The sequence below is a fragment of the Aspergillus homomorphus genome, assembly GCF_003184865.1.
Source record: "Aspergillus homomorphus CBS 101889 unplaced genomic scaffold BO97scaffold_47, whole genome shotgun sequence".
In the NCBI taxonomy this organism is placed as follows: Eukaryota; Fungi; Ascomycota; class Eurotiomycetes; order Eurotiales; family Aspergillaceae; genus Aspergillus; species Aspergillus homomorphus.
The window spans coordinates 81,194-97,244 of record NW_020291933.1 but is presented as its reverse complement, the minus strand read 5'-3'; the positions used below and the strand labels follow the sequence as shown (position 1 = coordinate 97,244).

General features: G+C 51.4%; 6 protein-coding genes and 1 non-coding gene across 7 annotated transcripts; 4 read left to right on the top strand and 3 right to left on the bottom strand.

Moving 5' to 3' along the window:
- Window positions 1-167: 167 nt before the first annotated feature.
- Window positions 168-1,311, bottom strand: BO97DRAFT_408310 (uncharacterized protein). Its single transcript, XM_025695826.1, has one exon. It carries the CDS (start codon window positions 1,265-1,267, stop codon window positions 332-334), a length of 936 nt encoding a protein of 311 aa, XP_025547637.1. The 5' UTR covers window positions 1,268-1,311; the 3' UTR covers window positions 168-331.
- A 958-nt stretch (window positions 1,312-2,269) lies between these two features.
- BO97DRAFT_408309 (DSD1 family PLP-dependent enzyme) lies at window positions 2,270-3,473 on the bottom strand. The gene has a single exon (XM_025695825.1). It carries the CDS (start codon window positions 3,430-3,432, stop codon window positions 2,323-2,325), a length of 1,110 nt encoding a protein of 369 aa, XP_025547636.1. The 5' UTR covers window positions 3,433-3,473; the 3' UTR covers window positions 2,270-2,322.
- A 1,966-nt stretch (window positions 3,474-5,439) lies between these two features.
- BO97DRAFT_417645 (formate/nitrite transporter family protein) lies at window positions 5,440-6,492 on the top strand (the record flags this gene model as incomplete). Its single annotated transcript, XM_025696489.1, has 4 exons — window positions 5,440-5,727; window positions 5,793-5,913; window positions 5,976-6,332; window positions 6,449-6,492. The coding sequence occupies 4 exons, from the start codon at window positions 5,440-5,442 to the stop codon at window positions 6,490-6,492; spliced, it is 810 nt and encodes a 269-aa protein (XP_025547635.1).
- A 470-nt stretch (window positions 6,493-6,962) lies between these two features.
- Window positions 6,963-7,034, top strand: BO97DRAFT_t241. Its single transcript has one exon. It is a non-coding gene; the product is annotated as a tRNA-Ala (tRNA).
- An 850-nt stretch (window positions 7,035-7,884) lies between these two features.
- BO97DRAFT_446121 (uncharacterized protein) lies at window positions 7,885-9,038 on the top strand. Its single transcript, XM_025698618.1, has 2 exons — window positions 7,885-8,117; window positions 8,182-9,038. The coding sequence occupies exons 1-2, from the start codon at window positions 7,904-7,906 to the stop codon at window positions 8,892-8,894; spliced, it is 927 nt and encodes a 308-aa protein (XP_025547634.1). The 5' UTR covers window positions 7,885-7,903; the 3' UTR covers window positions 8,895-9,038.
- Window positions 9,039-10,102: 1,064 nt separating this feature from the next.
- Window positions 10,103-13,198, top strand: BO97DRAFT_428305 (non-ribosomal peptide synthetase; the record flags this gene model as incomplete). Its single annotated transcript, XM_025697279.1, has 1 exon — window positions 10,103-13,198. The coding sequence occupies one exon, from the start codon at window positions 10,103-10,105 to the stop codon at window positions 13,196-13,198; it is 3,096 nt and encodes a 1,031-aa protein (XP_025547633.1).
- Window positions 13,199-14,803: 1,605 nt separating this feature from the next.
- BO97DRAFT_428304 (uncharacterized protein) lies at window positions 14,804-16,027 on the bottom strand (the record flags this gene model as incomplete). Its single annotated transcript, XM_025697278.1, has 1 exon — window positions 14,804-16,027. One exon carries the CDS (start codon window positions 16,025-16,027, stop codon window positions 14,804-14,806), a length of 1,224 nt encoding a protein of 407 aa, XP_025547632.1.
- Window positions 16,028-16,051: the final 24 nt, after the last annotated feature.

The window sequence follows — 16,051 nt, the reverse complement described above, 5'->3', positions numbered from 1 at the left end:
TGAATCAGGCAATGAGCCAGAGTGTACAGTACAATAAGACACTCGCTGAACTCAATTCATACATAGCAATGCTTTGTTGGAGACCATAGAGAATGAATAGAATTGCAAAACTCCCATCATGCTGACTTGGGTAGTGCTGGCTATACAGATAAAAGAAAAAATGTCATCCTGGTGCCATGTCTACTCCATTCCTAGCTACCTAGTTTAACTAAAAGCGTCACGCTGATCACCTAATCATAGCCGGACAATATGATACCGAATAACAACTATATCTTGATGGTCCACTTGGGTGATTTTGAGAGAGTCTAATCTTCCTTCTATCCCTCCCAAATCACTGGAACCCAATCTCCGGAGGCCGCCGATACTCCCTTTCCCAGTTGAACCCAGATTCCATACGCGCCGACCCCGTAACCTGCGCTTCCCCGTACCTGACCCTCATCCACCCTACATCCTCCTCTGTACACCCATACAAAGGCTCGAAATCATCCTCGAGCGGCTCCGCATCCTCTCCGTCCCACCGCTCCGCATCCCGCCGCCCGTTCACCAGAATCACAAACCCAGTCTGATTATACCCATCGAGATCCTCCGGGGGAATATCCAGAACCGACCGCATTGCCTCCTCATTCACCATGATAAACAGTCCGTACCGAGCTGTTCTGGACCATTGGGCCCGCGAGAACGGGACGCCTTGCTCGGTGACGCATGCGCGGGCCGCCCATTCATTGAAATGGGTGCGGACGGTGTCTGGGGTGGCCCCGTCGAAGCGTCGGTCGTCGACGACGGTGAGCGCGAACGAGTCCAGCAGGTCCAAACCGTCGTGGGATTCGAGTTCAGACCGGACTTGGTGGCGAAAGCGGGACATGAATTCGGTCCAGTCCGCGTCACTTGCATAGGTGCATCGGTAGAGCACGAGGCCCCACGTGCGAAACCCGTCGTTGCGCATGTTGCGCTCGATCACGTCGGCGTCGTTGCAGGTGAAGGGGACCCAGGGGGTACGCTTGGATTCTCGCGGGGGTGGGCCGAGGTCTATGTTTATTGCTGTTTGATATGCATGGAATGATCTCGTAGGGTGATGAAGTGGTTGTTTGTTGCCCTTGGGGTGGAGGGATGGTGTGGTGGTATGCGCTGAGGGAGAGTGGATATTTCGGATGAGCCGCCCCGCAACTAAGGATGGGAGGGTTCTTGGCAGGGTCCGGTTGATGGTGTTTGGTAAATGAAAGATACGCGGCTTGAGACGATTCCCGGTAGCCAGAGTGAAGATTGCCATATTCTGGGTTGTTTAATATTCTTGGTTTGTTGCTTAGGTAGATGTTCAGAGATAGTTACGAAGAGGAAAAGGGGGGTTTCTCACCTACTTATGGCATGTGCCTATCACGTGCTTACAGGGAAGCTTTCAACACCCGGACTAGATTCCCGGCCCAATATTCCCGAAAAGCATGACACACCCATTACTACATCTGATGTATTAGCATTAGCCTGTCTATCTCTGATGATACTTTGTCCATTCAGTCCAACTCGAGTTACGCCAATGGCTGTTACTGCGTCGACAAGAACCTTGGATGTTCTCCTTATCATGTCATGCATTATGGCATGCAGGCACACACCAGGGCATGCGACCAGTTCCTAGAACTTTGTTCATTGTCAAAGCCGTTATCATCCAGGGACCCAGATCCAAGAAAGGCCATGTAAGGTGCGAACAAATCCATATCTCAATGCTATCGGCGGCTTTCGAGGCTCCACTCTATTGGCCGAGGAAGGAAGCCGCGGCCACGTAACGCTGTGAAACCCCGACTACGGTTCCCATCTTTTTCCATTATTGACTTAATTAACTGCTTCTTGAGGAACGTCAGGTGCGAACGAGAGGAAGAATCATGAATCGATAAGCAATCGATGAGCTGGCATACGCGTTCTAGAGTATGCGGGGTGTGTGGGTAAAGTAAGGATCAATGGCTGCTTCCGGTAGCAAGCGTGACTTGGCCCCTGGTAGACGCTTGCTAGAGTAGAAATGAGCTGGTAAGTGTCTGTAGAAAGCGAATCTCAAGCTTGTTGACTTAGCCATACTCTGATGATGATTGGCGAAAGTGACAGTGAGGATGCGAGCCGTTCTGTGTTTTGCTACGTTAAGTTATGCCTGCATATTCCGAATCATGAGAATCACGGGATTTAAATTTGGCTGGGTCTCGATTCATTCCTTGTTAACTAAAACTTTTTGTCCTTGGTAAAGCTAAGGTCAAGTAAAAGCAACAAGCATCGGAGATTAAGGCGATACGTGTGATATTTGCGCGTGTCGCTTGACTGGGCTGATCTCCCAAATAATGCTATCTATTGAACCTTTCCTCTAGAGTCCACCGCCCAGATCTCCTCGACGACCCCATTCCGGTGCGCATAATAGAAATCGTGCAAGTTGATCGTGGGATCGATATGGCTCGGAATCATCTCAACTCTGTCTCCGATTTCCAAGGCCGGGGTGCCAGCCTCCCAGCTCAGCGCACCATGCTCATCTCCCAGATTCTGATGCGAGTATCTCGCATCCTTACACTCCGCCAACCCGCTATCAGTGGTCAACGACTTCAGGCCCGCATCGATAGTGACCTGCCTCTCCCCCTGCCGACTCACTACCGTCGACATCACTGTCAAACTGTTCGAGTAAAACCTCCCCACCGCATTTCGATAGTCGGTATCCATGAAAATGAATGATCCCGGCTGCAACTCCGTCACTCCCGGCACTGAAGCACAGAACTCCACTGTTCCCGTTCCCCCACCGGTCACCACGTCAATCTGAAAGCCCTCCTTCCGCAGGCCTTCAGCCGTACCGGTCAGAATGGCCATCGAAGCCAAGCACTCCCTCCGACGCTCCTCCCAACTGTGCAGATGCTGCACATGTCCCTCGTACCCCTGTACACCGATCAACTTGAGATGCTTCAACCCGGCCAGGTGTCGCGCGAGTGCCAGCGCCGCCTCCATATCCACCACCCCAGTGCGATGTAGCCCGACATCCACATCAATCAAGACCGCCAGCGGAGGGTCGACGCCTCCCGCCCGTGCCAGCGCCTCGTTGATGGCGGTAGCCCCTACCGCGCTGTCCACCACAATGCGGATCTTGCCCGGATGCTTTTTCACCAATTCCACCAGTCGCTGGACCTTGGGGGCCCCAATTATTTCACACGTGATTAGAATGTCGTCGAAGCCGGCCGCCGTGATGGCCTCGGCCTCCGAGACCTTGGCCACGCAGCAGCCCTTGGCTCCGGCGGCGACGAGCTTCCGGGCCAGCACGGCGCTTTTGGTGGTCTTGAGGTGCGGACGGATGTGGAGTCCCGTGGGAAGGAGGCTGGCGAAGAGTTTTTGGATGTTGGCTTCCATTAGGTCGAGGTCGACTATCATGGAAGGGGTGTCGAGGCTGGAGAGCCGATCGCCAACGCGTGGGTTGTACATGGTTGATAGGTGTTCGAATGAAGAAGCGAAATTGAGGGCGCGACCCGTTGAATACAAAAGAGAGGAGAGAAAGGACGGGGCTTATCTCTCAAAAGATAGTAAGAGAAACAAGGGGTGGGGAAGAAACTCTTTTACCCCTCTTTGCGGTCAGGCTTATCTGCATAAGTGCATAGGCATCCTTGCAGATAGACCCGATAAGCAGCAGTTACACTCACTATAACTACCTACCTGGTACTGTCTTGTACAGTACAGTACTGGTATACCCCACCGAAATTCGGCCAACTGGCCACTCGTCAACAATCTTGGCAATATTCTCATACGAACGCCTATACAGGTGTAAGGCCTCGGAGAACAAGGGCTGCCTCCCTGTCCAGCCAGTAACCCTGCGAAGCTTGACAACGAGAATTCGGAGCCATTGCACTGTACTGTTGCTGTGCGCGATGTAATTATCTATCCTTTCTGTGGTGGAGACGATAGCGCTCAGAGTAGGCGGGAGCTGATCGACAGTAGTCTGGATACTCCGGCGTCATGTTACAGAGCTTAGATAACAGCATAAGGTGATATTGAAGATATGAAACAAATTCTGAGTAATCCCAAAAGCTGTACTCAGGGATTTTACCAAGCTTTAATGTGAATCGGTCATCTTTTTCTCGGTCTGACGCTGGAATCAAGCAGGTGGTGCGTATAGGGTCAAGCAGCACCAACCCACGATTTATCGAGCGCGATATAAAGACTACTTCACAAGCCGAAGCAGCTGGCATATGGAGTCTCTCTTTATGGTCAAACTTCTTGTCGTGACCGGCGGGAACCTATCTTGCAAGCTACCGGCGAGAAGCGCCCTTATCAGAAGCCACTGTACGGAACGTTCGTGGCTAAGCAAGATTCGATGGTTTTATCAAATAATACCGATATCTAATTAAGCAGCTCATTCAGAGAAAAGCGGATATGATGGCTACATGTGCTCCTGCCCGGACATAGCGGATGAAATTGGTCGCAGTGGAGATGCTCTGGCATCGGTGAATGCGATGAGAAGTGGCTGTCCGGAATTAACCTCGTTCGTAAATGCAAAGGCTGTGCGTATTCGAGATTGTGCTAAACACAAGTGTATTACGCATTGAAGCAAGGCTGGAAAGACACTGGCACTGGCTGTCTGTCCCTGACTGTCCGTGTTAGCCTTGTGCAGAATCGGTTCTTCTTAATCCTTCTAGGCTCCGTCACCCCTAGTCCGTCCCATGCGCCAAATCCCCTATATTATCTACTCAACTACTGATCTTGTGGTATAGAGCCTGAATACAGCCAGCCGAGTACACAGGGATTGCTGTCTCCCATACCCTGTGGTCGAATGTGCTTGTCTTCACTGGGCAAAAGTACATATAGAATAAGCGTCTGCATCAGTAGGAGAAAGTGGGGAATAGGATGCACTACAGATGGACCAACCCATATCAAACTGCAGATCGGATCCATGCATCTGATTGCACCGCAAAACATGTGCCGATTGTCTGGAACTAATCTTTTTGATTGCCGCCAATGTCAAGAATGTGGCCCCCATGAAGTTCCGCGGAGATGTGCAGTGCGGACTGATAAGATTCAGAATCGTGAGTTGTCGGCTCTTACAGTGGGAGGAAATTAATATGCACCCCCCCCTCAGAAAGAGTTCAGCACTTTCCCTAATCAAGTCTAGCCTATGGCTATTCTGCCAGCTTCTTCCCATATATTTTAGGCGGTGTGTGAGCGCTTCAAGCAGGCGGTATCTCTAGAACCAAACATTGGGGGAGAGGGGGGGGTGCAAATTAATTTCCTGCGACTGTATCTCTGATCTGCATATCCGGGTCCGAACCTTATTCTTAGATTGAGGGTCTCGTCCATCCGATAAGCTACAGTGCAGCCCATTCGTGGGTTCCATGGTTCGTTCTCACTCTCGCGCAGACTTATATTACAGCCCACCTATCTTACAGTTCTCTCCAGGTATACCTTCAACCCTCAAGTTCCGCCTGGTTTCCGCCCACCATGTCCACCATGAGCCTCGATGCGTTCTCACCCGCAGAAACAGTCGAGCTCATTGCCCGCGCGGGCACAGCCAAAGGCCACATGCGCCTGGACAAAGTGTTCTTCAGCGCCGTATCAGCCGGCTGTCTGCTCGCCTTTGCCTGTGGAACTGCCTTGAGCACCAATGCCTCGCCGTGGTTCCAGGAGAATGCGCCTGGGCTGATCCGCACCATCAGCGCCTTAGTCTTTCCCTATGGCTTGTGCATGATCATCCTTACCGGGGCTGATCTCTGCACTGGGTCCTTCATGGTACTTCTTCTGCTCCTACCTCGTTTCTTCCCAGGAGAGATAACCCTAACAGTCGGTCAAACCAGTTCACAACAGTCGCCGCCCTCCAACGCCAACTCCCCTGGTGGAAAATGCTTCTCCACTGGTTCGTCACCTTCTGGGGTAATCTGTGCGGCTCACTCTTCGTCGTCGCCATCATCTTCGGCTGTACGTCTTTGCGCTCCTCTTCCCAGAAAATCTCCACAATAATGACACTGACAACCACCAAGACGGCGAGGTCTTCGCCTCCGACCCTTACAAATCCGAAGCCATCGCCTTCGCTACCAAAAAGCAATTCACCCCGTCCTTCCACCAGATCCTTGTCCGCGGCATCGGCTGCAATTGGCTCGTCTGTTTAGCCTGTTTCTTCGGACTGCAGGGCCGGGATCTCGCGTCCAAGATTATCGGGATCTGGTGGCCGATCTTCGCGTTCGTATCCATGGGCTTCGATCACGTCGTCGCCAATATGACCTTCGTGCCGCTGGGTATCTGGTTAGAAGCACCTGGTCTCTCGGTGGGGTTGTACATCTGGAAGGGGATTATTCCCACGTTGATTGGGAATGTGCTTGGTGGTGCGGTATTCGTGGGTACGTTTCTATGTCCTTATGGCTTTCCCGATGATGTACATGGAGGTAAGGAAGGTAAAGGCTGGGCTGACAGAGTCAATCTAGGGACGTATTATTGGTATATGTATCTTGTCGAGGGAGAAAGTGTGAAGCTGACGGGATTGAGAGAGCGGAATTATAGAAGTGAAATGTCGTCGGGGGGGTCTAGTCGAGCCGTGGGAGTGGTCGATGTTGAGGCTGCAGTGGGCAGTATGGAGAAGGCTCGAATGTAGGAACTAATATGTATTTGAACACTATGTACTATCGCCACGCGAGATTTCAGTGTGTGCCAGCGCGTGGAAAGTGTGAGTTCTCCTCTCACCTGTAACTGTCCCAAACTCACCACAGCTGGCTATGAAATTTATATCCCGCTGCGAACAGGAACTTCTGCTCAAGTCCACCCATTGATTGGGCTTAAATTTTTTCACGTGAGTTGAGGTGGGCTTAGAGGCTGTACATGCCATATAAACACCTTTGAAGGCCCTGAAGATTCAGGTTTGGTGCATATCATCCGCTCTTTCTGAAGCGGATTGTCCATTGTTGGACGTCTTAGCGGTCGGGGACTTGTTTTCCTCTTCATGATGTCAAGATTTGAGCGTACTTACATCAATTGGGGCTGTGGTTTAGTGGTATAATATTCCCTTAGCATGGGAGAGGTCCGGGGTTCGATTCCCCGCAGCTCCATCCTTTTTTGTTTTTCTCCGTTTCCCTTTTGTTTTTCTCCGTTTCCCTTTTGTTTTTCCTGTTACTCACCCGCTTTCTGCATAACCGCGTAGCGGATGCATCACAGATCATAAACATTTTGGCACAGTCTCCCCTCTATGAGCTTCAAGGTTATTACTCACCGTAATCACCCTGGCGTCAGGAATCTCGATGGTGTCTAACCCTCCGCTAGCCACTATGTTTAGCACAATTGCGGTCGCGCGAGTTATGATCCGGTTCGACTGGCCCTGGCTGGGACCGAGGAAATATCCCGCTATAATCCCACTAGCATGAATCATGTTGTCATGCGACCGCTCACTTGCAGTAGTCTTTCCCCCCTCTAGCTTAGCCAGAGGCCCGTGAGCTCATGTTCATTGTCTCATGCCCCGCATTTGGAGGGTCCGAGTCTAAATCCATCCCCACTTCAACTTCTAGCGAGCGAACATCCAGTGGTCCGTCAAACAAGTTCAGCTTGCTCATCATGCTCCTCTCTCACTGTTCATCCATCTTTCCGGAACATTGCAAGGCAACCCAGAAAATCCTTCCTGTTCGAAAATCCTTTCCTTTGTTTGTCCGGAAATATACCGGCTCACCCCAACGGCAGGCGGGTGCTTTTAGTGAGCACTAGCCTATGCCTATCTCACGATCTCCCCCAATGGAAAGCTGTGACTCCAGGCCACCTGGGGATATTCCCTGTCGACGTCTAGATTATACACAGCCTAGCTTGCTCGACGGACGAGGCGGAGTACCCTCCCATGTCAAGCAAGAAGAAATTATTTTTTTGTCTTAAATCCCATCGCCCTGCTATGTCGCATCATCTTCAATTTAGCATCACCAAAATTCCAAGACTCATGATGGATCTCTTGGGCCTTCTCCGGAACAGCCTGCTTGTCGCATGGATACTTGTCACACCCCATTGGAGTCTTGTCCGCGCCGAGGGCTTCACCTTCCCAAACGATGGGAACGATCGATTCATTGTTGGGGACCTAGTCAATGTCACCTGGGACATCGTCTCAGCGCGCGTGTCGCTCTACGAGATGTGCGCAACAGCCGTGCTGCTAGAATGTCTGTTCTCCTTACCATCTAACCCCTTCCCTATAACCTAAGCATCACTAACACAAATAACCAGCCAACGTCTCCAACACCGAAAGCTACATCTGGAACGCGACCCGAGCCAACTATCGCGAATCAGGCTGCGCATTTGAGCTCGTCCCGCTGACCGCCGATGGCTCCCCGAACCCACCCAACCTCACCAGTGTTCTCTTCGGCGTCAACAAGCGCTACAGCAACGACCCGTCTCCCACGTCGTACAACTTCGGTGGCACGACCTTTCCTACCACTACTCTTTCCCCACCAGCGACGAGCACTTCCGCGTCCACACTCGCCACGACCGCCAACCCGTACACCGGAACCGCAGAGCCAGCCTCCGCAACAGCGACATCAACCTCATCCACCGCAAACGAGCCCACCGCCCTCGCAAAGGGTGGTCTCACCGTCGCCCAGAAAGTTGGAATCGGGCTTGGGGTCCCGCTGGGCGTCTTGGCTCTCTCGCTGGTCGGGGCGTTGGTCTTCATGTACCGTCGGCGTCGCTTGCGACAAGGACGCGTGGTGGAGCAGGAGCAGCCGCCGCCGCCGCCGCCGCAGGATTACTATGCTGCTGTTCCGTCGATGGCGCCGATGGCCGAGCCGCCGAAGGACCCTTTCAATGCGGCGCGGATGTCGAGGGCTGAGACGCTGATTGCTGAGCTTCCGGCGGCGGATATGGAGGTGGAGTCTGAGACGAGGTCCGGCCAGAGGCCTGTCAGTGAGCTCATGGGGACGCCGAGGAATGAGTTGACTTGACCGGCGGTGGTTGTGGGAGATGAATGGAGGTGTAAGGGGTATTTGGGAGGTGTTGGGCACGGTCCCAATACGTAGAAGAGAATGATGATGAATGCTTATGAGGTACGTTTTATTTCGGGGCTGGCGACATCGCTCATACACAACGTAAGATGTAGGGAGAGATAATACTTAATGTCTTAATAATATAGCCAAAACCAATAGTGCAAACCAACACGTCCCTAATTGTGGCTCTGTTTGATGCCCTAGGCGCCCTAGATTGAAATTCAGATTGGTTTCGGCCAGTGACATGACGACTACTCCTCGATCTGAACGCCAGCGAAAGTATCCATGATGTTTCTGTAGCGCTATGTGTTCAGGAAAGCAAGCATCAGTGCTTTCGTCTGACCAACAGCAGATGAAGTCACGACTGCATGGATTTGCAAGAGATTGGGGATCGGTTAAACGGATGTAAACGGATGTATCCTAAGACGGATGGGTTGCGAAGCTGGAGGGTTTCCTCATTGTCCCACACATCTAGCTAGTTGAACCTCATTCTAGGGTTCAGACGAAGCCCCCAAGGATAGGCTCCGAAGTGGGTAGTGCCCTTCAGCTGCTAAGGCGAAGAGTACCCGGAAGAGAAGGATTTCGGATCGCTGTTTGTACAGACATCCATATGTTGAGTTCTGACCGACAAAATACAGGTAAACTAGGCTTAAGTGGGAAGGCGGCCTGAGGCCTCACAAAATGCCGAGAAGGGGGTGCAAATCTCTTTTAGGAAAATGTATCAGAGTTTACTCAGTAACACAGATCTTGGCAGTAGCCAGTACGTAGGGTAGCAGTTCCTGTGGTGATTGTTCGCCAGCTTCGATGAATATTCGGTGATACTGGTTTGTGGGCTCTAACCATGTCGATATCACGGTTCAATGATGGGGCATTGCGGGATATCATGGTGCGGCGCCATCGCATCAAAGTTGTTGGCCCTGTTTCACAATCTTCTAGACATGAAAGCAAATAGCGCAAAACAATTGCGCCTAGTCTGGCGCATTATACTCCGACGCGAATCTCATAAATAGCTACATTCCCGTCTTCTGTGTCGACTGGCAAACTTCTGCAAATCCTGATACGTATTCAATTTCGACTCAAGCTGCGAGCTAAGAGAGTAGAAGAAGAAGTCAAAACTTGTCAAGAATCCTCCAACAGCACGAAGACGAATTGGCATATTAACTATCATGGACCGCATCATTTCGACTTACGCGACAAAATCACCAGAAGCGACGGCAATTCAAGAAGGCAATCAGAGTCTGACATACCGAGAGCTCGACCGAAAAGTAGCCAGGCTTGCCTCTGCCATACAGAAACATGGTCTCGAGCCCGAAGAACCCATCTGTATTCTAGCAGATCTTGGGGCGGAGATGGTCATTGCTCAGCTGGCTGTCATACGGCTTGGCCTAACATGCATTCCTTTGATAACCTCCACTCCACGACTCCGTCTCACAAGTATTCTGAAGGATGTTGGCACGAAGTATATTCTTTCAGACATGGAAGATGCTTTCAACGAGAATGAGTTTATAAAATTGCCCATCAGTAGCAATCTTGAAGATTGCCATGGCTATGACGTCCCCGGTACGATTGGTGCAGATGGAGTCGACGGGGATGACGGCGACAATGCTGTCAATGGTAATAAATATTCAACGACTGGCTGCCAGAACCAGGAATATCGCAGCCACATTCTATACACCTCCGGAACTACAGGAAAGCCAAAGCCAGTACAGGTCATGGAGAGAAGCATCCTTCATCTAGTGACCAAAAGCCCGCTCGGGATGGCGGCCGCAACCGACCGGGTCGCATTAATCAACAACCCCGGTTTCGACATCTCCCCATTTGAAATCTTCTTCGGGCTCATTGGAGGGGCAACGCTCTTCGTTGTTCCTCGCGAGGTTATCACGGACCCCTTTGCCGTCCGCAATGTCATCGCCGAGAAGCGGCTTTCGGTGATATACTTGACCTCCACATTGTTCGCCATCATCGCCCACGCCTGTCCGACCACATTCCACGGCGTGAAGCATGTTCTGATAGGGGGTAGCGTCGCAAACAAGGCAGCAGTTGAGGCTGTGCTAAACTCTTCTTTGCCTCCAGAACACCTCTGGAATACCTATGCACCCACCGAGATGACGACACATGCATTGATGCACCTGATTACCGCACAGGAGTTGCAGTACGAGACTATCAGTATCGGCAAACCATTTGGTGATGGAAAGTGTTGTCTGATGGATGAACACATGGAGACCATCACAACTCCAGGCCAGGTTGGCGAAATCTTCCTTTCGGGGCCCGGATTAACGCGTGGATACATTGGCCTTCCCGAAGAGAACGAGCATAGGTTCGTCAAGCTTGAAGATGGACGACGGTACTACAGGACTGGGGACCGGGCAAAGCGGCGTGAAGGAGCGGATGATGTTCTTGAGTTTGTCGGACGGACAGACTCTCAGGTCAAACACGGCGGGTTCCGAGTCGAACTTGGGGAGATCCAACACATGCTACTATCCAGCGGCTATCTCTCCGAGGCTGTTGTCTTTCAAGTGCCGGGGAATAGAGCTGGCGACAGTACGTTCCTAGTCGCGTTTGTCATTCCGGCAATTGCACATACGCTAAAAGTCGGGGAGTTGGATGATTATTTGAGGGAGAGGCTTCCTGTGTACATGATCCCAAGCGAAATCGTGTTCCTCCAGGAACTTCCATTGGACGATCGGGGAAAAGTCGACCGCAAAGCCTTGACCCAGAGGTACTTGGCGAAGCGAGAGGCGAAGACCTCTCTTTGCAAGGAGAGATGGGGCACCAAAGAGATTGTCAGAAGCCTCTGGTCTTCCATACTGAATAAGGCCTCTTTCACCGATGATGATGACTTCTTTGAACTTGGGGGTACCTCACTGCAGGCGGCGGCGCTGATCTCAAAGCTGCGTGGACCCACAGGCAGGACGATTTCCATGCGTGGTCTCGTGGAACACAGCCGTCTCGATATGTTGGTCAGATATCTGGGTGACTTTGTGGAAGGAGGGAATGCGCCCGACGAAGCTGACCGCTGGATTGCTGATGCTCGACTTGCGGATGGGCTGGAGATTGAGCCATCCTGGTCGGCTGAGGATTGGAACTCAGTTATAGACTGGACCATTGAAAAGGAAGGACGCCTTCTTGTCACTGGCGTGACCGGGTATGTGGCAGCTCACTTCATATCTCGCTTGGCCAACCTGCCGGAAGTGCAGGAGATTGTATGCCTGGCGCGGGCAAAGCAGGGCCTGACACCCCGTCAGCGTATAGAGAAGAGTATCGAGCGTTATGACCTTCGAGAAATTGCAACCAATAACCTCGACAAGTTGGTTGTCCTGGAAGGGGATATCACTCAGAAGAATCTCGGCTTGCCAATCGAGAATTATGCCCGGTTAGCGGACAGGATCAGCGCCATTTTTCACTTAGCAGCCAAGGTCAACTACTGTGAGCCCTACTCCGCCCATTTCGAAGCGAATGTTCTAGGAACGAGGAATATTCTTGCTCTGGCAGCTCAAGGGCGCAGAAAAGCCTTCCACTATATGTCCAGCCTCGACGTTTGGGGTCCGACTGGCCTAATCTACGGCACACGGGAACTGTTCGAGGACGAAGCTCTCCTCCCACACATCGGACCCCTCCGCTATGATATTGGCTATGCGCCTAGTCAATGGGTGTCCGAGGAGATGGTGCGACGTGCTCGTGACCGCGGTCTTCCGACTGTAATCTATCGACCGGGATTTATCATTGGGGACACCCGTCACGGTGCCGGAAATCCAAATGACTTCGTGTCCCGCCTCTTCCTGGGATCGATCCGCCTAGGGGCATTCCCTCAACTGCCCAACCAGCGCCTAGAATACGTGACAGTGGACTATGTCTGTGACAGCATTCTGCGGATCGCGACCGACAAGAAGAATTTGGGCCGCTCGTACTGCATCGTACCGCCTTCTCTGGAGGTCTCGGTGGACATGGAGCAGAGTTACGAAATCATAGTCGAAGTAGGCTATCCTCTTCGCTTACTGCCCTACTGGGACTGGATTAGAGAGTTACAGGAGACAAATGGCCAGGATAATCCGGCAAAGCCCCTTCTGCCAATGCTCCAGGAGCCTGTCATTGGTGGGCTGTCGCGGTTCCAGACGAGTCGGCAGGCTCCCCGGTATGACTGCACCAATACCATGGCAGTCCTCAAGAATGCCCCGGAAATCCATTATACGCCCCTTAGCGCAGACCTACTAAGGAAGTTTCTGGACTTCTGGCGTCGGAAGGGCTTTTTTGTGACTGATTAGGAGCGAGGATTATTGGTGTGGCTGGAATTGGGCCTTATGTCGTTTATTTGCACATCCGTGATAGTATAACTTGGGGACGTGGCTCGCCTAGATGAACATATCGCTTGAAGTCATGGTCATAACAGGAACGAGAGGGATGAAAATCTGATACAGCCTGCAGAAACAGGCAACATCGGTCATTTGAAAGCCTGTACCCACAGCAACTATCGAAGTGTCGGCTTGGACCGCCAATTATCACCCTATCATTTTTTCCCTCACTCTGCTAGTTTCAGCTCACAGTCTGAAAGATAACGATCATTGCTGGATGAGGTGACCTCATCTCTCGATCCGCTTACAGAAGCTACAATTGATCGCATTGTTGACGAGGATTTATGAAAGAGGGACTTACTGTTATCATGGTTGCACAACGACTCAGCTGCGTGGCGGAGCAGATGAAAGATGCGAGGGATGTGCAGACATTGATGGGAGATGGACGATTACTGAATATTGTTAGGGAATGTGTTTTAAAAAAATTGATCTATATGGGTGAAGGAAGAGAGAGACAGATTGTCTAAGGTTTTCCAATAGAAACGGTGCACGAAATATAAGAACCCAGAGTATTAGTTTAGCCCTGGGTAGCTGTAACCTCAAGCAAGGACAATATCCTTCAACAAGCCGAAATTGACGGCTCCCAGCCCAGTCACCGGATTCCAACCGAAGTAGCATTCCATCGCGCCCAAGGGATAACTCCCGAACCCATTGACAGGACCAGTAAGAGAATTGATGCCATTACACCCGATAGCATACCCCCCGGAGTAACATCGTTCACCCCTGTCAATCCCTTCAACTATAGAGCAGGGGATTCAAGAACCCGAGGTCGGTTTGCCAGCCCGCAAGCGCGCGTCATTTGGCAAGGCGACTATGTCGCCCACGACTGGACTCGCGGCAGATGTGCCTCCCCCATCCTCGGTCTCTCCATAAGGCACTAGCTCAAAGCTGAAGCCCAACCGGGCGAAAGTAAGTGACTCAGCATCTATAATCTCCTGAGTAGGTTACAGGGGGACACCCACTTCGGCGCAAAGCTATGCGAAGCCAGGTCAGGGAGCCCCCTTCCGGCGAAATTGGAATAGCGGGAATAGTACGCCCGAATGGCCTTCGAAACGCAATTCCCCATATACTCCTCCATGGTCGACCGCTGATACCACGGGCGCGAAAAGTGATTGCTGAATCCGCCTGAACTGAATTCCACGTTTCTCAGGATTTCATCATCAGAAGACCATAAGATAAAAACTAATCCGTCCTGGTATCTGATGTCAGACGATGGATCCAGGCGAAATAGACTAATGTTGTTTACACAAGAAACAAAGTAAGAGGATAAAAAGAGCTGACAATGTTAGGTAGCTACAAGCAAGAAGGGTAATGATATAAAAAATGATGTTGATTTTGTGAAAGATGGTGAAAGCTACCATCATCATGGAAGTGATATGTGGAAGAAGATCTTAGGAATACAACCCAAACCAGCTGAACATTGTACGTCGACAGTCAGACTGCTAGTTTGAAGGAGTAGATACGTCAAAATCAAAATGATGAAGTATATCTCTTCTCCTCAGTGTCGGTGGGAGGGCTCTAATCATTGTCTGTGGAATCCTCCTCCTCATCGTCAGCTTCGTCTTGGCTATGGCAGTTCTTAAGATGCCGCATCAAGCTGGCCTTCCTGCGGTAAGGCTTGTCACACTCTTCACACATGTACTCATTATAGCCCGGTCCGGAAGACTCGACGGTGGGAGCATCCTCACCATTGGCTGTAGTATCCTCCTCGTCGGTGGAATCATCCTCACCATTGGTTGTAGTATCCTTGTCGTCATCATTGGTGGTGCCTTCATGGCTATGGAGATTCCTACGATGTCGCGTTAGAGTACCCTTTGTGGCAAAAAACATTTGACAATCCTCACATTTGAACTGACTTGAAGCCGTTCTGGAGCGTTTATTGGGACGGTGCTTCTTCTTATTAGCTGCATCATCTTTCTTTTTGTTGTGGGATTCTTGAACGTGCCGTGCCAGGTTGTATTTGCTCGTGTAAGTCCTGCCACATTCCGTACACTTAAGCCGACGATAGGCAGGATTGGAGCCTTTCTCGTGAAACTGGGCAATATGATGGGCCAGATTCACCTTGAGTGAGAAATTTCCTTCGCAGTGCGGACACTTGAGAGTTTCAGGGTCATGCACAGCGTAGTAGTGAGCTTTCACATGCTCATTCGAGCCAAACGGTTTATCACAGACTGGACACTTGTATAGACGCAGCCTATGAGAAGTAGTGCGATGTCGCATCATGCTTTCTTTACGCATAAACACCTTGCCACATACCGAGCATGGATAGGTGAGGTTTTCGTGCTTGTATTGATGATGTCTCTCGAGGCTTTGCTTGTAGAGGAACGTTTTCCCGCAAGGCATTCCGTCTTCTTCAACCACTGTACATGTCAATCTCTTGCCATCGGCGTCTTGAGTGAAGCTCATTGGGATGGACTTGGCGGGCACGCTCGGAGTAGAAACCTGCTCACCTGGCTCCGGGTGTTCGTTCTCACCGAGCACATACCATTCGCTCCCGCACTTGGCACATCCAAAGTTTGTTACTTGCTCGTCCGACCAATGATCAGGCATTGCGACGATGCATGCTTCGTGATAGATTGCACCACAGCCCTCTTGCGAACAGCGCCAGAACAGAGTATTTGGGTCGGCATGATCATGGGCATTACATAGTCCGCACAGTACGAGGGCGTACTCGGGGAAATCTGCCATCAACGGCTCCAGAAGCACCTCCTGCGCTAGGCGTTCCTCTGCTCTCAGAGGCATGGCGTCTGATGGCGATCGGCGATG

Excerpts from the sequence above, each read along its gene's own strand:
- BO97DRAFT_408310 (XM_025695826.1), bottom strand. The coding sequence starts at position 1,267 with ATGGCAATCTTCACTCTGGCTACCGGGAATCGTCTCAAGCCGCGTATC.
- BO97DRAFT_446121 (XM_025698618.1), top strand. The coding sequence starts at position 7,904 with ATGATGGATCTCTTGGGCCTTCTCCGGAACAGCCTGCTTGTCGCATGG. Across the intron at positions 8,118-8,181 it reads AACAGCCGTGCTGCTAGAAT|CCAACGTCTCCAACACCGAA; the intron begins GTCTGTTCTCCT and ends ACAAATAACCAG.
- BO97DRAFT_408309 (XM_025695825.1), bottom strand. The coding sequence starts at position 3,432 with ATGTACAACCCACGCGTTGGCGATCGGCTCTCCAGCCTCGACACCCCT.